Raw genomic sequence first — 25,944 nt, 5'->3', positions numbered from 1 at the left:
CTATGTCTGGAGGTAGAGACAAGTCACAATAAAGCAGATGATCTCATGGGAGGAATCACATTTCATGTATACAGGAGAAGTAGGAACTTTGGGAAAGAATGCTAAAGAACAGTTTATTTTCTGTAGCTTAGCAAAAAGCCAACCTCCCAATAGTTGGTTTGCAAAGCTCTGGGGAGGGGAGATGTAGCCATCTGTACAGAGTCCAGGGATCACTTGGGAGAGAAACACAAAAGTAGGAGCTCTGGAGTCAGATATCTGGATACAGTCCTGGTAACGTTTTAGTACCTCTGTGTCTCAGGTGTCTCGTCTGTACTATAAGTGAGGATGCTATCTCACAGGGGTGTGAGCACTAATCAATGAATTCATGTAAAACCATAAATGAGGATGCAGGCTTATAGCGGTGACCTGAGGGTCAATCAATGAATTCATGCTAAGTGCCCAGCGTAGCACTATTTAGAAAGGGCTCAATACATAGTAACACTGTCATTCTCCTTAAAAATCAAAATTAGAGATGCCTTTTGGGGGCAGATAAATAACATCCTTGAAATAAAGTTACCAGAGGGTGGAAAGGGGTGGGACTGATAGTCTGACACTCAATCTGAGTTGCAGCAAGGAGAGAAGGAGGAGGTTATGACTCCATTCACATTTGATGGCCTTTTACTCTCTATGCCCAGGGCTAAGCTGCCTAGGAAGTCATTAGTGCTTGTCCAAAGTTAGAGAACACCTCTGTTCTGTTATATTCAATCTGGATTCCTCTTAAAATATCGTTCAGGTTCTGCTGACCCTCTCTGAGTGTCCTTTGTCCTTGCCCTAGGCTAGTCCACCCGAGGACATGGCTTTCTTGGATCACAGTCCTTATATCTATTTGCAGAAAGTTCTCATTCTTTGATTACGTGTTTGCACTGAGTTCCCGTTGTGAGCCAGACCTCTGTCATTGATAGCCTGACAATGTGTCCCTCGGTTTCCACTGTGGCACTCAGGCACACCAGGAATGGTTGCTGGATGCCACAGCTCTGCTCTGTGGCCTTATTTTCTCTCTTTCCCATGATCAGAATTCTTCCAGCTTGTGACTACACTGTCAGCCGGGTCCCAGTACCATGATGACTCTGAGTCGGTGACAGGGACCATACCCAGTCTCTTTGGCAAAAAAGAGTCTCTTTCCAATTAGATCCAGGCTGAAAAGAGGTGCTCCCCTCCACTCCCTGCCTTCCTCAACAGGTAAGATAGCACTTCCTATAAGATGCCACAAAGTGCTGCCTCTCCCACAGCAAAGCATCAGGTGTTTCCTATCCCAACATTTCAACTGCAAGCTGCATTTCTTCTCCTTTGTTTTAATACCTGGTTGTATAGCAGGAAAGTCTATACAGACTTACCTTCCCGAGAGGTTCCCTTTCCCGTCCTTGTCTAAAACTCACCAGGTTCCTAGAGGAAACAGTGGCCTAGCTTAGTATCTCTCGAATTATCTGTGGTGGAAGATCAGGTTTTATAAATTTCCAGTTTGTCACAGATCAGTACTTTTGTAAAAAATACAATATATATGAAGTACTAGGAAAAAATGAAATGCAACCCAAAAACAGATCATGTCCTTGAATATCACAGCAGTTACCAAACTGCTCTGACGGTTTCTAGAGGCATCCTCCAGAGCCCAGGTGCTCGCCTTGGAGGGGCTACTCAGGAAACCAACTCCGGTGTCAGCCCAGCATCTGTATCTTCTCCGGACTTTTTAGATCGTTTCCACCCTGCGGTGCAAAACGAGAAAGCAGAAGGGGAAGCAGGCTGCGAAAGAGAAGGCCGCTACAAGCCACACAGAGAGACCCGCCCCGTGGTTTCTGCCCCACAGCTGCTCTCTGCCCACTTGGCCCCTCCACCTGGGCTCCCCCGGGGGGCACCGAACCAGCCGCTCCTCCAGCATCCCCTGCAACCGTCCAGTCGAGGCCCTAGAGCTGGCCCCGCGTGGACAGAGCTCTGTGGCCCTGGGGCTAGACGGGTGCCGGCAGCAGGCAGGCCTCCCCAAGAGCCGGGCCGGAGGGGAGCCCCTGCTCTTCACGCCAGAAGCAGGCTCAGAAGCCGAGGAGCCCCTGCAGCCCACTCAGGAGGAGTGGAAGCAGGTGAGTTGTGGCCCCGTGCTGCTCCCTGCGATGTGGCTGTCTTCCGGAGAGGATTTTGAAGACTAAAGGGAATCTCTTCCCTCTGTAAATTCAGGGTATTTTTTCCACCTCTCCCCCTGGGGCTAGAACACCCCAGAAGGATATTAGTATTTGCCTCAGAACTCAAATACTTTAGAGTTTTATAGAGGATGGGAAGCTGTGGCAGGTGGGCAATCACCCACTTAGTGACCTAGCCTCATTGGGTAGGAAGGTAAGCCGTGAGTTACTGGATGCTATTACCTGATGTTTTGTTTTTTTTTTGTTTTTTTGATGTTTTGTTTTTAATGTATCAGAAAGATGGCTCCTGTAGTTCAAGGTCCAGTGGGTTAGGTCAGCAGCTTCCGGGACCTCTGTTCCCAGGCAACTAAAGGCTTCTCCAGAATCTTCAGAACTGTGTCACATAGTCACCCTTCGCTGTAAGGGAGACTGGGAAAGCAAGTGTTTAGCTAGGCATGCTGCCACCCCAAACACCTCATCAGAGTTCTCTTCCCAAGAAGGAAAAAGGAGAATGAATTCAGAGTAGGCACTCCCAGTGTTCACCTAAATATGCCCCTGGCTGCCAAATGGAGGGCACATTTCACCCAGGCAAGACTGGGGTGGTAGGACTTGTAATCCACATGGGAGATCCATGTGGGAAGCGTGTGCCAGGGGTGTTAGTGGCACTAAGTGAACTTGCTGGTATTCAACCATTTGTCACCTGTAAGAATGGCAGTTTTTTTATGGTTCATCCAATAAAGAAAGGAGAGAATTCAGAATTATGTAAGAGCTAAAATTGGCAGAACTTGCAGGTTAATTGGATGGAGGGTGGTGAGAAAGAGGAGTCACAGCTGACCCCGAGGCTGGAAACCTCAGAGAGCTAGATGGTGAGTTTACATTACATTCTCGCTGAGCTGTCTGTCAATTTGGGCTCCAACATCAACTTAAAATGGAAATTCTAAAATAAATGCAAGTCTCTCCTTTTGCAAAATGTGACTCATTAATAATGTTCTGATGTTTACAAGTCAAATGCATTTTTCCCCCTTAAAAGTACATTTAGAAAGTACTGGGTGTCAACAACCAAAATACACCCAAATATTTCATGTAAGTTGTGTATAAGACTAGCCATCAGTGTTTCCTGAGTAGTAACCAAAGGGTAGAACCTGAATTGCTAGAAAAATTATTCAGCTCTTCTGCAAATTCTTTTTAAAATGCTGAAATTACTTTAAGAGATTAAGCATTTGATTGCACCTTCCCAGGACTACTCCTGGGCCTTGTGAATGCTGCATGAGAGATCACATTGCCAGTCCCAGGACTTCTGCCTTCTTTCTGGGGCACATGTCCAGGAGCCCAGAGAATTGGGCTAACTGAAGATTACTGGCTCTGATCAAAGCTCCTACCAAAGCAGCTCCCTTTTTATCTGGTTTATATGTGGGGCCTTCGCATAAGATTTATTTCCTAGAGAGTGGCTTGTCAAACAATATGCACATACACATGCTCCTCCTGTGAGTAAGAGAAAGTTCTAGAACCCGAGAGGTTCAAATATGAGCATCTATCAAATATTGATCACAGGGAAAACGATTCACTTATTTCCGTCCAAATATTTGTAGCCTCTTCTTCTTCCTCTCCTCCTCTGCCTTTTACTCCTCCGCTTTTCATAGGAATGACTCTGAATCTCTCTCTAGAGTTTAGGAAAGAAAGCATCTCTTGGTCTTTCCAGGTGGTCGATATACTGTGGAGCGATCCCATGGCCCAGGAGGGCTGCAAAGCCAATACTGTTCGAGGAGGAGGCTGTTATTTTGGACCTAATGTAACAGAACAGTTGCTACAGAAATACAACCTGCAGTTCCTGATCCGCTCCCACGAGTGCAAGCCTGAAGGCTACGAGTTCTGCCACAGACGCAAGGTGGGCACGGTGTCTGTGGTGCCCGGGAGTGGTCCACCGTCACCCCCAGGTCGGGACAAGCGCAGGCTCTTGGTTGCCCACAGCCAGCCGTGGCTTGTGTGTGTTACCCACTCTCTCCAGGTGGCTCGGTCCTTCTCCTTGACTTTCATAGCCTCTTTAAACCTCAGAATTTGCTGCCACCACACAGCATGTACCCCGAGAGAACAAAAAGGCAGATACTGTCCCATCTCGCGGACAGAAATACATGGCTTAGTGTTTTCCCAGCCACATCTCCATTCTTTAAGTCACATTGCTTGCTGCCACATGTTTCAAACAACACTGCAGGGTGACAGGATTTCTGCACTGTGCCCCAGACAGGGATTCAGGATTGTTTGTCATCTCAGGAACATGTTTAATATCCTAACTGATCTTTGGGCATCTTAATCCTACAATGTTTGCCTAGCCCAGTGCCACTAGGATGAGAGCGGTCCCGCGGAAACCAACTCTACAGGAGAATAACAGGTTTCCATGTGGGGGGATAAAAGTGAGATGAACTAATCTAAGAAGTGTTTGGTTAATTCAAGTTTCTCTACTGTGGGACTTCTGAGAACTTTTAGTTTCCTATATCCCTTATAAATCTCCAAGAAGAGATGCAGTGTCTACCATTTCCCAATGTACTAACAATGGAAACCTTCACAGGGCATCGTGGGAGGCAGAGTATTCCATGGGAAACTGCTTTGAGGCCTCATACCAGCTCTGATTACTGGTTTGCCAATTGTTTTTTTTTTTTCTTTTTAAGATTTTTATTTATTTATTCATGAGAGACACAGAGTGGCAAAGAGGCAGAGACACAGGCAGAGGGAGAAACAGGCCCCATGCAGGGAGCCCAATGTGGGATCAGGCCCTGGGCAGAAGACGGCGCTAAACCGCTGAGCCACCTGGGCTGTCCCCGGCTTGCCAATTGTAATGGCCTTCCCAAGTTATTGGATCCTGCTTGCCTCTCAGTTGATCCAAATGAAATGTTTTCTCTGACCCCTACTATTGTACTTGAGATGAAACTATGAAGAAAGCATGTTGTGGATGTCCCATCAGAATTCAAGCTGTTATTACTTGAGCTCCTGCCTTACTAGAACTGATGACTTTAAAAAATTGAAAAGATCTGGGACATCTGGGTGGCTCAGTGGTTGAGTACCTGCCTTCGGCTCAGGGCGTGATTCTGGGTCCTGGGACCAAGTCCTACATCGGGCTTCCTGCCTGGAGCCTGCTTCTCCTCCCTGTGCCTATGTCTCTACGTCTATCTCTGTGTCTCTTGTGAATAAATAAAGAAAATCTTATAAATCAATCAATCAATCCATAGGTGAGGCCAAGGAATAGCCTCTGAAATTGAGCAATGCCTGAAATTGGGTTGGGCCCTATCAGATTGATGGTGAAAAGTTTTTCAGTGAACCTGAATGCCTTTATCTCTCTGTTTTTTTTTTTTTCTCTCTCTCTCTCTCTGTTTTGATTTAGGTGTTAACAATCTTTTCTGCCTCCAACTACTATGAAGTTGGCAGTAACAGAGGGGCCTATGTCAAACTGGGACCGGCCCTGACCCCATACATCGTGCAGTATCAAGCTAACAAGGAGACTCACAGGCTGACTATGAGGCAAAGGCAAGACTTTTTAATGAATGATTTTCAGAAAAACAGAATTATGGTGCTTGTAGAAATGTCAAGCATCATGATATTTATCCAAATTCTAAGTGAGAATTCAAAATATATGGGGCACCTGGGTGGCTCAACTGGGTAAGCACCCCACTCTTGATCTCAGCTCAGGTCTTGCTCTCAGATTTGTGAGTTCAGGCCCTACACTGGGCTCCACATTGGGCATGGAGCCTACCTATAACAACAACAGTGACGACAACAACAAAATTTAGCTATGTCAGCAGTGAGGTCCACATAGACATAGCAAGGGCCTCTTCCTTGTCCTCCATATACTTTAAGACCTGTACCTTTGCGTCATTAATGAGAGCAACAAATTTGCTTCCTGCAGAACTTATTTTCAATGGATGTGTCTTGGGTAAAGTCCATATACCAGGCCACTAAGTCTTTCCAGGGTCACTCTTCTGTTTTCTCCTTTCCTTAAAGGGCTTGTGTTACCCTATAAGCCACAGACAAAGGTTTTTTGCTTTCTAGGCATTTGACAGATGGGTTTCAGTCAACGCATTTGCTGGCCGTCTTCTTCCCGGGAAGGAAGCATATAATAGTACTTAAATGGCTTCTGTTGGGATTATTCTAAGTTCTAACCTTGGTTGAGGACTCACCACCCACTAAGTGCTATTATAAAGAATTTATATGTATGTCTCACAATGAACTTATAAAATACATATGAATTTCACTTTTATGGTGGAGATCAGTAAGGAACAGAGGTTCATACTCATACAGCTAATACACAATGAAGGTAAGCCTTAACCCAGGCAGTCTTATTTCAGAAATCACACACATAACAGATGTGCAGTACTGCTTCCCACCAAGAAGATGGTCCCAGAGTATATAAGCTGCTAACAGATATAGTGTTAGTACTACTGAACAAGCTTCTTTAATTATCAAGTGAACTAATTAGAAATCAAAACAAAGTTAACATAAACCCAGTGGAAGAGAACACTTTAATGTTTAGCATCTGCTTTGTGTGAGTGCTATGAAAGTGCATTATTTTAAATCACTCAAGTTATTAAATATCAAGAGTTAGGTTGGGAGGCAAGATGGCAGAAGAGTAGGCTCCTCAACTCACCTGGTCCCACAAACTTACCTAGATAACTTTCAAATCATCCTGAACACCTACGAATTCGACCTGAGATGTAAAGAGAAAACAGCCAGAAAGCTAAAAGAGAAGGGTTTTGCTTCTAACAAGGTAGGAAGGCAGAAAAAAAAATTTTTAAATGAATAAAGTGGGGAAGGGAACCATGACAAGCTGGGCGAAAGCAGAGCCATGAAAGCCTCTGTGGCAGGAAAGCCCAGCCCTGGACAAGTGGGAACTTTAAAAATCCACATCTGAGTGTTCCCTGACTGAAAAGTGTTTAGCAGGGAAATAGGGCAGAATTGCGGAGAGTGGGGCGGGGGCGGGGGGCATTGAAGCCTCAAGATTCCCAGAGACACAATAAGAGTAGGGGTGCCTGGATACTCAAAACGGATGAAAGATCTAAATGTGAGACAAGAATCCATCAAAATCCTGGAGGAGAACCCAAGCAACACCCTTTTTGAACTTGACCACAGCAACTTCTTGCAAGATACACCTATGAAGGCAAGGGAAACAAAAGCAAAAATGAATTATTGGGACTTAATCAATATAAAAAGCTCCTGCAAAGCAAAAGAAACAGTCAACAAAACTCAAAGACAACCTACAGAATGGGAGAAGATATTTGCAAATGACCTACCAGATAAAGGGCTAGTTTCCAGGATCTATAAAGAACTTACTAAACTCAACAGCAAAGAAACAAACAATCCAATCATAAGATGGGCAAAAAACATGAACAGAAATTTCACAAAAGAAGACCTACACATGGCCAACAAGCACATGAGAAAATGCTCCACATCACCTGCCATCAGGGAAATGCAAATCAAAACCACAATGAGATACCACCTCACACCAGCGAGAATGGGGAAAATTAACAAGACGAGAAACAACAAATGTTGGAGAGGCTCTTGCACTGTTGATGGGAATGTGAACTGGTACAGCCACTCTGGAAAACTGTGTGGAGGGTCCTCAAAGAGTTAAAAATAGAGCTACCCTACAACCCAGCAACTGCACTGCTGGGGATTTACCCCAAAGATACAAATGCAGTGAAACGTCGGGACACCTGCACCCCAATGTTTATAGTAGCAATGTCCACAATAGCCAAACTGTGGAAGGAGCCTCGACATCCTTCGGCAGATGAATGGATAAAGAAGATGTGGTCTATATATACAATGGAATATTACTCAGCCATTAGAAAGGACGAATACCTACCATTTGCTTCAATGTGGATGGAACTGGCGGGTATTATGCTGAGTGAAGTAAGTCAATTGGAGAAGGACAATCATATGGTTTCACTTATACAGGGAATATAAGAAATAGTGAAGGGGATTATAGGGGATAGGAGATAGGAGGGGAACTGAATGGGAAAAATTAGAGAGGGAGACAAACCATGGGAGACTCCTAACTCTGGAAAACGAACAAGGGGTAGTGGAAGGGGAGGTGAGTGGGGGGTTGGGGTAACTGCGTGATGGGCACTGAGGAGGGCACTGGATAGGATGAGCACTGGGTGTTATACTATATGTTGCCAAATTGAATTTAAATTAAGAAAGTGAAAAAATCAAGAGTTATTAAACACTCAAGTTATTAAAAAATCAAGGCCAGCATCACTCAAGAAGTTTCATATGAAAATTTAAACTCATTAAGTGATAGTCAAACCTACTGTGCAGGCACATCATCAGGGGAGCTTTACAAAAACTCAGCCGCCCTACCCTCACCACAGCCCCACCAAAGTAGTATCTCCAGGGGTAGGCCCCAGGGAATTGGAATGGCTGATTCCATAGGATTTAGGTGTTGTCACTGCAAAAGAAGTCACTGTAGGGAATCCTATAGAGCATATGTTTTAATAACATAATTAAAGAGCTCTTTGAAATCTTCATCAATTGTATTAAAGCAAGGAAACATCACCTAATTCACCTAGAAGTCACTCGTCCAACAACTTCAACTTCCTGGAGCGCAGTGGAGAACTTAGAAGTAAGGGGGAAATGTCTCTGACTATTGTTATTCATGGTTCAATGCCCGTAAACTCAAAATCTTGTGTTTTTCTTCAAAGAGCTCTCATTCAGCATCCATTCACTTTTGGTTCACATCAATGCCTCACAATAATAGTTTAGCCTGCCTGGAGTCCACCTGTTAAGATTGATTGCTGGCACCACCTGGTATTAGCTATGTGACCTTGGATTAGTTACTTTGTAATGGGCATAGTAATCAGACCTTCCTCAATGGGTGTTGGAGGAAAGAAACAATCCATGCAGAACTCTGCATTTAGTTAATGTTCACTATTTGCTGCTTGCCATAGAAACAGAGAGCCTCGTACATCTAGCCAGCTCCCAAAAGTGTCACCATACTATATCCTGTCATGATAATGATGGAGGACTGCAATTTGACAGAAGATAGTTTGAATGTTTTGCCAGACCAATGGTTTATAAACTTTTGGGGGGAGGAGAGGGAGTCCCATACTTCTTTTTTTTTAAGATTTTTAAATTTTTTTTTATTATTTTATTTATTTATTATTTTTATTATTTATTTATTATTTATTATTATTTATTATTTATTTATTTATTTTATATATAATATATAATATATTATATATAATTTATATATAATTATTTTATTAATAATTTATATATTATTTTTATTATTTATTTATTATTATTTATTATTTATTTATTATTTTTATTATTCTATTTATTTAGTATTATTATTTTTAAGATTTTATTTATTTATTTATTCATGAGAGACACAGAGAGAGAGAGAGAGAGGCAGAGACACAGGCAGAGGGAGAAGCAGGTTCCGTGTAGGGCACCCGATGTGGGACTTGATCCCGGGTCTCCAGGATCAGGCCTGGGCTGCAGGCAGCGCTAAACCACTGCACCACCAGGGCTGCCTTATTTATTTATTTATTTATTTATTTATTTATTTATTTATTTATTTATTTAAATTGCAAGGAAGATTTTCATCAAACATGATTAAAACTGTGTGTGTGTGCACATGCACATGTGTAACTGTTGGCACTTGAAAACATAGGTTATCTGGTCCTCATTTATAGAATGGCTGGCTCTTCAGTGAGGCAAGACAAAGTATATATTTACCTTTATCTCTTTTTTTCTTTACCTTTCTCTCTTTTTATCTTTTTATTAATTCAACTATACATATTTCCTGAACACTTACTTTGGATCTAATGCCTGTTCCCGGCATTACTCTTTTGATCCAATAAGAATGAGAAAATTAAATTAGAGCTATTTTATTATTCATACTCTTGTCTTGTGCCTATTTAACATAATAAATTACAAGGAAAGCATATGAGTATGATAACAGAGACCATTTACTGAGTGCTTTCCAGGTGCTGGGGTTTCTTCTAAGTACTTTATATGAATTTACTTTTTTAATCTTTACAATAATCCTATGAGGTAAGTACCATTTTTCTTTTCTTTTCTTTTTTCTTTTCTTTTCTTTTCTTCTTTTCTTTTCTTTCCTTTCTTTTCTCTTTCTTTCTTTCTTTCTTTTTTTCTTTCTTTCTTTTTTTTTTGTAGGTACCATTTTTATCCCTCTTTTGTAGATGGGGAAATTTGAGGTGCAGTACAGTAAGATAACTTTACTGCAAAGGTGGTCTCTCTCCAGATCTTTTGCTGTAACCACTGTCCTGCACTATGATGGAGAGCAGCAGGTCCTGTTTGTGCCCAGCAGGGAGAAGTGGAAATGCCAAGGGGAGAAATAAGAGATGGAGCTCTTCCTTCAAAAACTGAGCCCTTTCCCTCCTTCCCAAACTGAGCTCCAGGGAGGCTGAGGCATTAGGAAAGAGAGAAGTATGGTAAGAAAAACAAATCCATGCCTATTTTCTCTGTGTTAAATTTTTAAATTTTTTCATCTCCTGTCCCAGGATTAGCAGAGTAGAGGAGTCAGCTCTGAGATCTCTGCGGGAAAAGTTATTTGCTTCTTCTTTGGATCTTCTTGGTGAATTTAAGAAGCATGATGCAGATAAAACTGGTGAGACCAAGGAAGTAAAATATTCTTAGAAGAAAGCTGGCCAAAAAAAAATCTGTGTTGCAGAAGTTATCAAATCAGTATTTGTTGAACTAATGGCCAAAGGACACCTTTGACTACTTTCTTTATTGTATTCAATTTAATGTTCCAGTTATCTTTTCTAAATTTTAAAATTACAAGCTTTTAACAGAATATGAACTTAGCAAAATATAGATGGGGAGATGGTAAAAAGAAATGGAGTCAAAAGGAGGGTGACAAGGCCAGAACTAAGCAAAAAGCAATAGGTGGGGGAGGTTACAAGAAATTTTCCAAGATTAGTAAAAGATTAGTGACTTGGCTTCTTGTTTAATGTGTACATTTCTATTCTGTGTTCTATTATCAAAGCTAGAAATGCTGTCTTTGCTCAACTCAATGGAATGTCTAATAGACATTGACCACATATAGCCCTATTAGAAAGTAGCAGTAACAATTTAATTGGGCATCCTGTATTTTATCTTGCAATCCTGGTTTCCAGCAAAGTCTACCTTGACTAACAAATATAGTGACAGTGCCCATTATTTTTATTACCTACAGAGAGCAAGAAGTATGCCAGGATAAAAACGTCTGCACTATTGGGCAGGACACTAGACCTATAGGTGACAGGTCAACAAACTTTCTCTTTCCTGTAGGTTTAATAACTCTTAATGCCTGGGCAGAAGCTGTGGAGTCTGTGCTGCATCTAGGACTGCCGTGGCGGATGCTGAAGCCACAGCTGGTGAACAGTTCAACAGATAACACATTGGAGTACAAGTCCTGGCTGGAGGACTTGGCCAAAGAACAACTGAGCCGTGAGGTAATGGTGAGAAATTGGTGGATGAAGGCATATTGTGGACCATGAATCTCCCTATGGAGAACTTTGAATCAGGAACAAATATTGAGAACCCAAAAAAGAAGATGGACGAGAAAATGGAACTATTTGAGTTGAGTTTCTATATGTCAGGTTTTGTGTTAAGTGACCCATATGTTGCCTCAATTTATCTTCAAAATACCCACCCCACAAGTATAGTATTCTCAGCACCATTATACCTATGAGGACACTGCTCACAGAGCTTCTGAGTTGTAGACCTGGGATTCAAACTCAGGGCTGTCTGATTTCCCTGGCATCATACTGCTCCCCCCCCCCTCCAAAAAAAAAAGGATTTATTCAATAAATGCTTACTGAATGTGTAATGTATATGAGCCTTGAGCTAGGTACTTTTTAAAATAGCTTTATTTCAGTATGGTTCACATACCATACAATTCATCCATTCAAACTGTACAATTCAGTGGTTTTTCATATATTCACAGATATGTGCAACCATTATGAGGGTCAATTTTAGAACATTTTCATCATAGACTAGGTACTTCTTAAACCCTTAGATTATTTGGTAGGCTGAGGGGGTTGGTGACAAAATATCTTCAGGCTGTTTCAATAGTATCTTATTGTCAGGGTTGATTGTTTGTTAATTATATATTAGAACAAGTCTAAACATGAGATATAGAAAGAAAACGTCTTTTCTTTTGCAGAACATACAGTCAAGTTTGCTGGAAACATTGTATCGAAACCGATCCAACCTAGAGGCCATTTTTAGGATCATAGATAGTGATCGTTCAGGTAAAGACACTCATTATCCTATCCCTCCTGACACAGAGTACGAACTTTACCTCCCACCTTTCAGTCTCTTTCCTGGTTATTTAGCTCTCTACTCAAGCACCTTAGGACCAAAATAAATAATGGTTATGCTTATAAATGGCAGAACTGGAAAAGTACTTGGGCAAGATGAACAATCCAGGTAGAGGGGTAGAGCAGAGAAGAAAGAAGACAAACCTTATGAGAACTTCTCATAGGAAAAACAGCTATTAGAAGATGTACCTAGAGAAGAAAGGCTTTTTAACAATCTCACTCCTAAAGAATTCTTTCTAAAGTTCTTATTCTGGGGGATCCCTGGGTGGCGCAGCGGTTTAGCGCCTGCCTTTGGCCCAGGGCACGATCCGGGAGACCCGGGATCGAGTCCCACGTCGGGCTCCCGGTGCATGGAGCCTGCTTCTCCCTCTGCCTGTGTCTCTGCCTCTTTCTCTCTCTGTGACTATCATAAGTAAATACAAAATTAAAAAAAATAAAGTTCTTATTCTGGAATCATTACAGATTCACAGGATATTACCAGAAAATGTACAGAAAAGTCTTGTATACTCTCATCCTGTTCCCCCAGTGGTCAAAAGGCCTTTTTCAATATTATTACTCTCTTTCCACCTATTTTTAGGTATAATTCACACACCGTGTAATTTACCCATTTAAAATGTTCACTGATTCTTAGTATATTCATGAGGTTGTGTGACCATCACCATCTAATTATAGAATATTTCATCACCCTAAAAAGAAACCCACACCCATTAGCAGTCACTCTCCATCCCTGTCCCTTCTCCACCAGTCCCTGCCAACCATTAATCTCCTTTCTGTCTCTATGGATTTGCTTATACTGCACATTTCATATAAATGGAATCATACAATATTATGGCCTTTGGTGTCTGGCTTCTTTTACTTTACATAATGTTTTCATCCATGTTGTAGTGTATATTGGTTCTTTATTCCTCTTCATAGCTGGCTAATATTCCATTGTATGGATATAGCACATTTTGTTTGTCCATTTATCAGTTGATAGACATTTAGATTGTTTGCACTTTTTGGCTGTTATTCACAATGACGCTGTGAACATTAGTGTACAACCTTTTATGCAAACATATGGTTTTTTATTCTCTTGGATGTATTCCTAGAAGTGCAAGTGCTGAATCATATCATAAAACTATGTTTTACTTTTTTGAGGAGCTGCCAAATTGTTTTCTACGGTGGCTATACCATTTTACATTCCCATTAACAAGGTTTGAGGGCTCCAGTTTCTCCATATCCTCACCAACGCTTACTACCTGCCCCCTTTATAGCCATCATTCTGGGTGTGCAGTATCTCATGGTTTTGATTTGCATTCCCTTAATAAGCAATGATATTGAGCATATTTTCATGTGCTTATTGGAATTTTTATGTATTCTCTGGAGAAATGTCTATTCAAATCCTTTACTCATCTTTTAATTGAGTTATTCATTTCTTTGTTGTTATGAGAGTTTTTATATATTCTGGATACCATGCCATGATCAGATATATGATACGAAAATAATTTCTTCAACTTTATAGATTGTCTTTTCACTTTCTTGGTAGTTTCCTTTGATGCACAAAATTTTTTTAAAGATTTTATTTATTTATTCATGAGAGAGAGAGAGAGAGGGAGAGAGAGAGAGAAAGGCAGAGGGAGCAGCAGGCTCCATGCAGGTAGCCCAGCATGGGACTCAATCCCAGGACTCTAGGATCACATCCTGGGCTGAAGGCAGGTGCTAAACCACTGAGCCACCCAGGGATCCCTGATGCACAAAATTTTTTAATTAAAAAAGTCCAATTTATCTTTTTCCATTTGTTATTTGTGCTTTTGGTGTCATATCTAAAAAATCATGATGTAATCCAAGATCACAAAAGTTTACATCTATGTTTTCTTCCAAGAGTTTTACAATTTTAGCTCTTCCCATTAGGTCTTTGATTCATTTTGAGTCAATTTTTGTTGGTAGTGCAAGGTAGGGGATTTAGCTTCACTCTTTTACATGAGGATATCCAGTTGTCCACTACCATTTATTGAAAAAACAGTTCTTTCTCCATTTAATGGTCTTGGAATCCTTGTAAAAAAAAAAAAAAGTCAATTGACCTTAGATGTATGGGTCCAAAGGCTTTTTATAAGCAAAATAAATTATATTTTTGGGATGGGTTATGGTTTCTCAGCAATGACACTATTGACATGTTGGCCTGAATAATTCTTTGTTTGGGGGTCTATCCTGTGTATTGTAGGATATTTAGTAGCTTCCCTGGCATTTACCTATTAGATACCAGTAACACTTACCCTACCAAGTCATGACCATCAAAAATGTCTCCAGACCTTGGCAAACGTCCCCAGTGGAAAGGAAGCAGAATTGTTCTCAGTTGAGAACCATTGGTGATCCATTAGTTTTGTGCCATTCCCTTGGGAGTTTAAACTAGATACAAGGCCTTGAGTATCTTTGTTCAACAGTAAGGAGCAGGTGTCCCTGCAAGAATGTCAGAGGAAATGAACATTGAAAACTAGACTGACTCACTGAAATAACTTCCTCTCTCTGGTAAGGGTTCATCTCACTGGATGAGTTCAGGCAGACTTGGAAGCTGTTCAGCTCTCATATGAACATTGACATCACAGATGACTGCATCTGTGACCTTGCCCGGAGCATTGACTTCAACAGGGATGGCCACATCGACATCAATGAGTTCCTGGAGGCTTTCCGCATTGTGGAGCAATCCTCCACAGAGGGTGATACTTCAGACTGCCCCCAAGCCACAAACACAGATAACAGTGGCTGCAGCAAACCAAGCAAACACTAAGAACAGCCTGGTGTCCATCACCTATGGTGCCTCATAACCAATATTCAGCTTGTCCCTGGAATAGCCCCCTTATTCTCCATAGATTTATGGAATTTTATGCTGAGAAATTGCCTACCAGTGTGCATCATAATCAGCTCTATGTGTGTGTGCATGTGTGTATTTAAATATATAGGTACCCCATCCCCATCTCAGAAGTTTCACAGGGTAAAACCCACCTATAAATATTTTAAATCTTCAAGTCTACCCCAGTTAAGAACCACTGATAATTTAATCCCCTCTTTGTTTTCATTTTATACTTTTTAATTATTATTTTTAAAATGTCTTATTGATAAAGGAAAGTTATGAAAAATTGTGCAATTCCATGACAAACATGGATTCTTTTCACTATTTACCTTTTCTTGTTATAGTTTTTATATAATTATATGTTCTGCTTTTTTAAAAAATAAATTCACATCAATTTATAAATACTTTTCTGTGTTGCTACATAGTCCTCATGATTATTAGTTTAATGGCTGCATAATTTTCTTTCAGATGGATGCACTATAATTTATGCAGCCATTCTCCAGTTGTTAAACATGTGCATTGTTTTTGGTTTTTCATTATTATAAATAACACTACAGTTAATAACTTCATGCATATAGCTTGTTTTACAAAGTCTTTTGAATTATACATTTTCTTAAAATTAAATCCCAGGAATGGATTACTTTGTCAAAGAATATCATATGAGTCTATAAGAAGATTTACTATAAGGAATTGGTTCACATGATTATGGAGGCTGAGAAATCCCAAGCCCTGCAGTCACCAATCTGGAGACCCAGGAGAGCTGATGGTGGTGTGGTCCCAGTCCAAGTCTGAAGGCCTAAGTACCAGGAGGGCCAATGGTTTAAGTACTAGTCTGAGCCTGAATCCAAAGGCTGGAGAAGACAGATGTCTCAGCTCAAAGAAAGTCATGCAAAGAGAGAGAATTCTTTTTTATTCTGTCGAGGTCTACAGTGAATAGGATGTAGCCACCACATTAGGGAGGGCAATCTGCTTTACTCAGTCTATGAATTCAAATGTACCTCATCAGGTATACTCAGAAATAAAATTTAACCAAAAATCTGGGAATCCCATGGTCAGGTTGACACAAGTGTGAATATTTTAATGGCAACTTGCTTTTTAGGACTGAGCATACTCATAAACTCACAAGCTCTGAGTGTGATCATTTGTAATTTTTGCTAAAGGCAAATGATGGTATGTCCATGCTATTTTAATCTACATTTTTGAATTAGTGTCTCTGTACTTCATTTTATTTTTTTTTTAAATTTTTTTTAAATTTTATTTATTTATGATAGGCACACAGTGAGAGAGAGAGAAGCAGAGACACAGGCAGAGGGAGAAGCAGGCTCCATGCACCGGGAGCCCGACGTGGGATTCGATCCCGGGTCTCCAGGATCGCGCCCTGGGCCAAAGGCAGGCGCTAAACCGCTGCGCCACCCAGGTATCCCTTCATTTTATTTTTAAAGTAAGGAAGTTGAGGTCCTGGAACTAGCTGGATAAATGATCTGGTTAATGACACAGCCAGGGCTAGACCCCATGTTCCTGCTCCATTCAGCGTTCTTTCCAGTTTTTCCAGGACTAGATCATCTGTTTGGTTTGACAATGAGGAAGCCCTGGTTCTCCTGACCTTTCTCTTATGTGGCAAACAGTCTCTAAAGTAACCCCTGCCCTCAATGATTTCCGGCCTGCTAGTATTCATGACTTTGTGTGATACCTCTCTGTAAATGCTGGCAGGACCTGTGACTTGCTCCTAACCAACAGAATATGGCAAAGGTTATGGGTGTTAATCCTGTGATTACATTACATTATATAAAATCTTTTGCTAGTAGACTGGAGCAAAAGATTCTCCTAGCTGGCTTGATGAAGCAACAGGCTACGTTGAAGGAACCCACATGCCAAAGTACTTTGGGTGGCTTGTAGGATCTACAGATGGTTCCAAGTGGTGGCTACAAAAAGCCAGTGTCTCAAATCATCCAGCTATAAGGAAACAAATTTTGCAGACAAACTGATTTAGCTTGGAAGCAGATTCTTCCAGATATAATTGAGCCTCCAGTTGGAAATACAGCATGGCCAACTCCTTGATGGCAGGCATATGAGACCTTGAGTTGAGGATGCAGGGATGTTCAGATCCCTGGCCCACAAAAAACTGATAATAAATTGTGTTGTTCTAAGCCATTAAATTTGTAGTCATTTTTTTCTTATTCTGCTATTCTAGAAAAGTCTGTGTTTCCATTGGTGAGTACAATCCAGAGAAGAGCTAAGATATTATGACGCATGTGTTTATCTTGCCTGAATTAGTAACTAAGAGATCAAATATACTAGCAAATTCATGTGTTTTTTTAAATATTTTATTTATTTGTGTGTGTGAGAGAGAGAGAGAGAGAGAGAGAGAGGGAGAGAGCACTCCAGCAGGGATGGGGGCCAGAGGGAGAGGGAGAGAAGCAGTCTCTCTGCAGAGCAGAGAGCTTGATGAGGGGCTCCATCCCAGGACCCTGAGATCCCTACCTGAGCTGAAGGCAGATGCTTAGCCGACTGAATCACCCAGGCACCCCTGTTTTGAGATCTTTGACATGTCTTCAATTTGTGTTTGGGGGGCTTTGTGTGGTTTATTAAACAATTACTCTTGCTGCTGGACATAGAACACACATGCAGATACAGTTACTGTTCCATAGGTCTTTAACAATCACTGCTTTAAATGTGAGCATTTCTTTCTGTAGAACTCAAACCTTCTTTTATCTGTATTTTAATTTTTTAAAGATTTTATTTATTTATTCATGAGAGACACAGAGAGAGAGAGAGAGAGGCAGAGACACAGGCAGAGGGAGAAGCAGGCTCCCTGCAGGGAGCCCAATGTGGGACCTGACCCCGGAACCCCAGGATCACACCCCGAGCGGAAGGCAGATGCCCAACTGCTGAGCCACTCAGGTGTCCCTCTGTGTTTTAGTTTTAAAACAAAGGAAGAAAGTTCTCAATCTCTGGGTTACTCTTGTGGATTATAAGGGACTTTAGATACTAAGGACAACCTAAAAACCACTCCCTGGTAGGTGTCTGCTGGAATGCCCCAGGAAGTCACCACTCTTAGAGGCTGCTATTTTGGGAGAGAGGTATGTGTTAAGAGTTTTTCATGTGCCAAATATCCACTTGGTATGAGGACCTGAGGTAAGAAGATTTGGACTTCAGTTCTTGGCTGTGGTATCTGGGAGATCATCTGCCAGACTCCCCATAATCCAGCTCTTTAGGTGGCAGGGAGTAGCTCTAATATCTACACAGGTGTGTTGAGATTCTGGGGGCAAATTAACACAAAAACAGAAGCAGAATTATCTTGACATAACTCTCATCTTAGTCTTAAATGATATGGATCTGAACCTCTTTATTACTGACTGATTATACACCGTTTAATTTTTTTTCTCCCCAAAGAAGATAATGTTAGGCATGCATTTCTTTTTGCAAACAGATTAGATTCACTAATATATTTCATTTTACCTTAAACAGTTCAAATGTACTCACTTGAGGTTTTTTTCTTTCTTTTTCACAAAATTTATTTTTCTGGTATCTCATGTTTGTGGCAAATGATATTGGTTTTTCAATTACAGTATTGAGGTAATCTTTTCTTTTAAAATAAAAGTATCCATACTTACTTGGTAGGGGAGATACTGTGATCATGAAGGTGGTTTTCCCAGGACAAGTTTATCCATGGCCCTCTGATGTGCTTTCTCTGAAATTTCCCCTAGTATGGGAAACTCGACTACATAATTTGTGGTAATGAGGGACTGCATTCATACTCTTCCATAAAAAAAAAAATAGATAAAATAAAAGTGTCCAATGTTTGAGAAACATTGGCCTTACAGATAAAATCTAAACTCTATGATCTTGCCTGTGCCCACCTCTGCAGTCTCAAATCTGAGCTGCTTCTCAAACCCTTTCTAGCCACTTGGATCTTCCCAAAGTCCCCCAATTATACTCTATCTTTCACAGAGTGTTTCCTGGATCCCACATGGCCTGTGCCCCATTGGCCTACCCTCATTCTTCAAGACCTGGCTCAAATACCTTCTCCTCTATGAAGGTTTCCAGTGACCAATCCACTCCTCAATTGCTTCTCTACAGCACGAGCTTGCCTTGGGTTCCTTCCAGTAGAGTCTGAATCACACACTCAAGACAGTGATTGACTTATACACTAGCCTCCACTGGCTCCTTAATAACACAGGGCAGGTTTCATATCCTATTCACCACTGTGTCTCTAAACTGGCCAGGCACATACTAGGCACTCCATAAATATCATTTGAGTTAGTGAATATTAATAAAGGCCAAAAATATCCTTGTTTCTGAATTGGAATCCACCACCAGCTGACAAATTCAGCATGAACTATCTCTAAGAAGATTAAGGATCAGAAAAAAAAAGGATTATACTGAACTCAGACTCGTCATGGCAACAAAAATTCCCTTTTTTTTTTTAAACGTAGAAAGATTAAAAAATGACACAAAGATTTTTACGTAAGTGATAACATGGTGGTGGTGTGAGCATGTGGGGAAGCAGGCGCCCTCAGACACATTAGCAGATTGGTGGAAAAATGCTCATTTCTCTTTGACCTAACGATTCCGCTTCTAAATGACCATCTTCAGAAGCACTCTTAAAAGTATAAAATCAATTGCACAAAGTTGTTTGTGGAAATATTGCTTATGGGGATTCCTGGGTGGCTCAGCGGTTTAGCACTGGCCTTTGGCCCAGGATGTGATCCTGGAGTCCCGGGATGGAGTCCTGAGTTGGGCTCCCTGTGTGGAGCCTGCTTCGCCCTCTGCCTGTGTCTCTGCCTCTCTCTCCCTCCCTCTCTCTCTCTCTCTCTCTCTCTGGCTATCATGAATAAATAAATAAATCTTAAAAAAGAAAAAAAAGAAACATTGCTTATAATAGAAAAAAACCTTAAATCTTCCCCAGAGTCTATTAATGGATACGGTAAATAAATTATGCACGCCCTATTCCCTACAAAATACCATGCAGCCATTAAAGAGCATATTCTACCATTAACATTCTCTGTGGTTACTCCTGGAGTGTGTGCTCATGTGGGACTTTCATTTTCTTTTTTTTTTTTATTTTTTTAATTTATGATAGTCACACACACACACACACACACACACACACACAGGCAAAGACATAGGCAGAGGGATAGGCAGGGTCCATGCACCGGGAGCCCGACGTGGGATTCGATCCCGGGTCTCCAGGATCGTGCCCTGGGCCAAAGGCGGGCGCCAAACCGCTGTGCCACCCAGGGATCCCGGACTTTCATTTTCTATTCACATAGTGCCCCAGAAACATTGTGAGTTAAAATTTGGAAACAAATCTTATCACAAAGGCTATTACTACTCAATATCCTTTGAGGTTTTCTAATCCTGCTGGGATAGTTTTGCAATTGAAAAAATACAATTAAAAAAAAAAAGAAAAAATACAATAAGAAAACATTTAAAAACTAAACTACAATAAAAATACATATTTAAAAACTAAAAAGGGGCCTCTACACCTCAAGAAATTATGCTTTTAAAGCCACTAGGTGTCACTGAGCAAATGCTCTGAATCTCAACGGTCGCTGCCAGAAAATGTTGATCCCTCATCAATCAGCTAGAAATAGCACAGTAATCTGCTCTCAGGGAAATGCTGACTTCCGGGAAGTATCCACATAGAACTTTTGGCACCAAGTGGATGGAACAGGAAAGGGGAGGCAGGAACACAGGTGAAGCCAGGACATCCTGGGGTGGCCGGACTCAACCTGCACCGAGTTAGGAATGGGCTCCTTCCACACCACAGCCACGGTCACACAGGTCCCTCCTTAATTTTGGGCCATGAATTTATGTGTGTTGGCTGCCTAGCCTTGACAGTTGGTTTTGTTTCAAAAATGGCTACCTTCAGGCAAAAACCCTTCTAGCACCTAGGAAAGAGTTTTGAAAAAAACAAAAAAATCCAACCTGAATCTGATCAAACTTCTTGTATCTGCTGGATTACAAGAGCTAGAAGGTCCAGAGGAATGTGTGAAATGAAAGTGGGAGTATATAGTCAAGCAAAATCTAGGGTGGGTACAATACAGGACAAATGACTTGGTTTCTTCAAAAATAAGTTACAGGGAGACAAAACAAAAAGAGATGAAAGGGAAACCCTCAGGTTAAAAGAGCCAGATGAAGCAATTGCAATGTATAGAATTTTCTTGGATCCCTGATCAAAGAAACCGAAAAAAAAAAAAAAAAGAAAGAAAGAAAGAAAGAAAGAAAGAAAGAAAGAAAGAAAGAAAAGAAAAAGACAGAGATGTGTGAATATTGATCAGGTATGGAATGATATTAAAGGATTATTATTAATTTTTTAGATATGATAACGATTTTGAGTTTATTTTGCTTTCAAGTCTTTAGAGAAACATACTGAAATATGTGCTTGGATTTGTTTCAAATAAGCAGTGGATGAGAATATAGATGAAATCACTCTAACCCTGAGTTGATCATTATTGAGGTTGGTTGATGATTAAATGAAAGTTAATTACACTATTCTCTTTATGTTGTTTGAATTTTTCTTTTTTTAATAAATTAATTTTTATTGGTGTTCAATTTACCAATATACAGAATAACACCCAGTGCTCATCCCGTCAAGTGCCCCCCTCACTGCCCGTCACCCATTCACCCCCACCCCCCGCCCTCCCCCCTTTCCACCACCCCTAGTTCATTTCCCAGAGTTAGGAGTCTTTATGTTCTGTCTCCCTTCCTGATATTTCCCACACATTTCTTCTCCCTTCCCTTATATTCCCTTTCACTATTATTTATATTCCCCAAATGAATGAGAACATACACTGTTTGTCCTTCTCCGATTGACTTCCTTCACTCAGCATAATACCCTCCAATTCCATCCACTTTGAAGCAAATGGTGGGTATTTGTCGTTTCTAATGGCTGAGTAATATTCCATTGTATACATAAACCACATCTTCTTTATCCATTCATCTTTCGATGGACACCGAGGCTCCTTCCACAGTTTGGCTATTGTGGACATTGCTGCTAGAAACATCGGGGTGCAGGTGTCCTGGCGTTTCATTGCATCTGAATCTTTGGGGTAAATCCCCAACAGTGCAATTGCTGGGTCGTAGGGAAGGTCTATTTTTAACTCTTTGAGGAACCTCCACACAGTTTTCCAGAGTGGCTGCACCAGTTCACATTCCCACCAACAGTGCAAGAGGGTTCCTCTCCAACATTTGTTGTTTCCTGCCTTGTTAATTTTCCCCATTCTCACTGGGGTGAAGTGGTATCTCATTGTGGTTTTGATTTGTATTTCCCCGATGCCAAGGGATGCAGAGCATTTTCTCATGTGCATGTTGGCCATGTCTATTGTCTTCTTCTGTGAGATTTCTCTTCATGTCTTTTGCCCATTTCATGATTGGATTGTTTGTTTCTTTGCTGTTGAGTTTTATAAGTTCTTTACAGATCTTGGAAACTAGCCCTTTATCTGATACGTCATTGGCAAATATCTTCTCCCATTCTGTAGGTTGTCTTTGAGTTTTGTTGACTGTATCTTTTGCTGTGCAAAAGCTTCTTATCTTGATGAAGTCCCAATAGTTCATTTTTGCTTTTGTTTCTTTTGCCTTCGTGGATGAATCTTGCAAGAAGTTACTGTGGCTGAGTTCAAAAAGGGTGTTGCCTGTGTTCTCCTCTAGGATTTTGATGGAATCTTGTCTCACATTTAGATCTCTCATCCATTTTGAGTTTATCTTTCTGTATGGTGTAAGAGAGTGGTCCAGTTTCATTCTTCTGCATGTGGATTTCCAGTTTTCCCAGCACCATTTATGGAAGAGACTGTCTTTCTTCCAGTGGATAGTCTTTCCTCCTTTATCGAATATTAGTTGACCATAAAATTCAGGGTCCAATTCTGGGTTCTCTATTCTGTTCCATTGATTTATGTGTCTGTTTTTGTGCCAGTACCACACTGTCTTGATGACCACAGTTTTGTAGTACGACCTGAAATCTGGCATGGTGATGCCCCAGATATGGTTTTCTTTTTTAAAATTCCCCTGGCTATTTGGGGTCTTTTCTGATTCCACACAAATCTTAAAATAATTTGTTCTAACTCTCTGAAGAAAGTCCATGGTATTTTTATAGCGATTGCATTAAACGTGTAAATTGCCCTGGGTAGCATTGACATTTTCACAATATTAATTCTTCCAATCCATGAGCATGGAATATTTTTCCATCTCTTTGTGTCTTCCTCAATTTATTTCAGAAGTGTTCTATAGTTTTTAGGGTATAGATCCTTTACCTCTTTGGTTAGGTTTATTCCTAGGTATCTTATGCTTTTGGGTGCAATTGTAAATGGGACTGACTCCTTAATTTCTCTTTCTTCAGTCTCATTGTTAGTATATAGAAATGCCACTGATTTCTGGGCATTGATTTTGTATCCTGCCACGCTACCAAATTGCTGTATGAGTTCTAGCAATCTCGGGTGGAGGCTTTTCGGTTTTCTATGTAGAGTATCATGTCATCGGCAAAGAGGGAGAGTTTGACTCTTCTTTGCCAATTTGAATGCCTTTAATGTCTTTTTGTTGTCTGATTGCTGAGGTGAGGACTTCCAGTATTATGTTGAATAGCAGTGGTGAGAATGGACATCCCTGTCTTGTTCCTGATCTTAGGGGAAAGGCTCCCAGTGCTTCCCCATTGAGAATGATATTTGCTTGGGCTCGTCGTAGATGGCTTTTAAGATGTGGAGGAAAGTTCCCTCTATCCCAACACTCTGAAGTGTTTTGATCAGGAATGGATGCTGTATTTTGTCAAATGCTTTCTCTGGATCTAATGAGAGGATCATATGGTTCTTGGTTTTTCTCTTGCTGATATGATGAATCACATTGATTGTTTTACGAGTGTTGAACCAGCCTTGTGTCCCGGGGATAAATCCTACTTGGTCATGGTGAATAATTTTCTTAATGTGTTGTTGGATCCTATTGGCTAGTATCTTGTTGAGAATTTTTGCATCCATGTTCATCAGGGATATTGGTCTATAATTCTCCTTTTTGGTGGGGTCTTTGTCTGGTTTTGGAATTAAGGTGATGCTGGCCTCATAGAACGAATTTGGAAGTACTCCATCTCTTTATCTTTCCAAACAGCTTTAGTAGAATAGGTATGGTTTCTTCTTTAAACGTTTGATAGAATTCCCCTGGGAAGCCATCCGACCCTGGACTCTTGTGTCTTGGGAGGTTTTTGATGACTGCTTCAATTTCCTCCCTGGTTATTGGCCTGTTCAGGTTTTCTATTTCTTCCTGCTCCAGTTTTGGTAGTTTGTGGCTTTCCAGGAATGCGTCCATTTCTTCTAGATTGCCTAATTTATTGGTGTATAGCTGTTCATAATATGTTTTTAAAATCATTTGTATTTCCTTGGTGTTGGTAGTGATCTCTCCTTTTTCATTCATGATTTCATTAATTTGAGTCTTCTCTCTCTTCTTTTTAATAAGGTTGGCTAATGGTTTATCTATCTTATTAATTCTTTCAAAGAACCAACTCCTGGTTCTGTTATCTGTTCCACAGTTCTTTTGGTCTCGATTTCATTGAGTTCTGCTCGAATTTTAATTAATTCTCTTCTTCTGCTGGGCGTGGGGTCCATTTGCTGTTTTTTCTCCAGCTCCTTTATGTGTAAGGTTAGCTTTTGTATTTGAGTTCTTTCCAGTTTTTGAATGGATGCTTGTATTGTGATGTATTTCCCCCTCAGGACTGCTTTTGCTGCATCCCAAAGATTTTGAACGGTTGTATCTTCATTCTCATTAGTTTCCATGAATCTTTTTAATTCTTCCTTAATTTCCTGGTTGACCCTTTCATCTTTTAGCAGGATGGTCCTTAACCTCCACATGTTTGAGGTCCTTCCAAACTTCTTGTTGTGGTTTAGTTCTAATTTCAAGGCATTATGGTCTGAGAATATACAGGGGACTATCCCGCTCTTTTGGTAGCGGTTCAGACCCGATTTGTGACCCAGTATGTGGTCTATTCTGGAGAAAGTTCCATGTGCACTTGAGAAGAATGTGTATTCAGTTGAGTTTGGATGTAAAGTTCTGTAGATATCTGTGAAATCCATCTGGTTCAGTGTATCATTTAAAGCTCTTGTTTCTTTGGAGATGTTGTGCTTAGAAGACCTATCGAGTATAGAAAGAGCTAGATTGAAGTCACCAAGTGTAAGTGTATTATTATCTAAGAATTTCTTCAGTTTGGTTATTAATTGATTTAAATATTTGGGAGCTCCCAGATTCGGGGCATATATATTGAGGATTGTTAAGTCCCCTTGTTGGATAGATCCTTTGAGTATGAGATAGTGTCCCTCTTCATCTCTCATTATAGTCTTCGGGGTAAATTTTAGTTTATCTGATATAAGGATGGCTACCCCTGCTTTCTTTTGAGGACCATTTGAATGGTAAATGTTCTCCAAACTTTTATTTTCAGGCTGTAGGTGTCCTTCTGTTTAAAATGAGTCTCTTGTAGACAGCAAATAGATGGGTCCTGCTTTTTTATCCAGTCTGAAACCCTGCGCCTTTTGATGGGGTCATTAAGCCTGTTCACGTTCAGAGTTACTATCGACAGATATGAGTTTAGTGTCATCATGGTATCTATTCAGTCCTTGTTTTTGTGGATTGTTCCACTGAACTTCTTCTTAAAGGGGAATTTTAAGAGTCCCCCTTAAAA

General features: G+C 40.7%; 1 protein-coding gene and 1 non-coding gene across 2 annotated transcripts in view; both read left to right on the top strand.

Annotated features, from left to right (window-relative positions):
- PPEF2 (protein phosphatase with EF-hand domain 2) overlaps positions 1-15,522 on the top strand; it is a 33,123-nt gene extending 17,601 nt beyond the window's left edge. The window contains exons 11-17 of the mRNA XM_041759283.1: positions 1,728-2,108; positions 3,844-4,029; positions 5,518-5,660; positions 10,658-10,764; positions 11,430-11,593; positions 12,307-12,394; positions 14,974-15,522. Coding sequence (XP_041615217.1) covers positions 1,728-2,108; positions 3,844-4,029; positions 5,518-5,660; positions 10,658-10,764; positions 11,430-11,593; positions 12,307-12,394; positions 14,974-15,227 — 1,323 coding nt within the window. The 3' untranslated portion in view covers positions 15,228-15,522. The remainder of the gene's footprint in view (positions 1-1,727; positions 2,109-3,843; positions 4,030-5,517; positions 5,661-10,657; positions 10,765-11,429; positions 11,594-12,306; positions 12,395-14,973) is intronic.
- A 3,374-nt stretch (positions 15,523-18,896) lies between these two features.
- LOC121494079 lies at positions 18,897-19,057 on the top strand. Its single transcript, XR_005988719.1, has one exon. It is a non-coding gene; the product is annotated as a U1 spliceosomal RNA (small nuclear RNA).
- The last annotated feature ends 6,887 nt before the right edge of the window (positions 19,058-25,944 follow it).

This window comes from Vulpes lagopus, chromosome 6 (genome assembly GCF_018345385.1).
Source record: "Vulpes lagopus strain Blue_001 chromosome 6, ASM1834538v1, whole genome shotgun sequence".
NCBI lineage: Eukaryota > Metazoa > Chordata > Mammalia > Carnivora > Canidae > Vulpes > Vulpes lagopus.
This window is presented reverse-complemented; position numbering and strand designations above follow the sequence as displayed.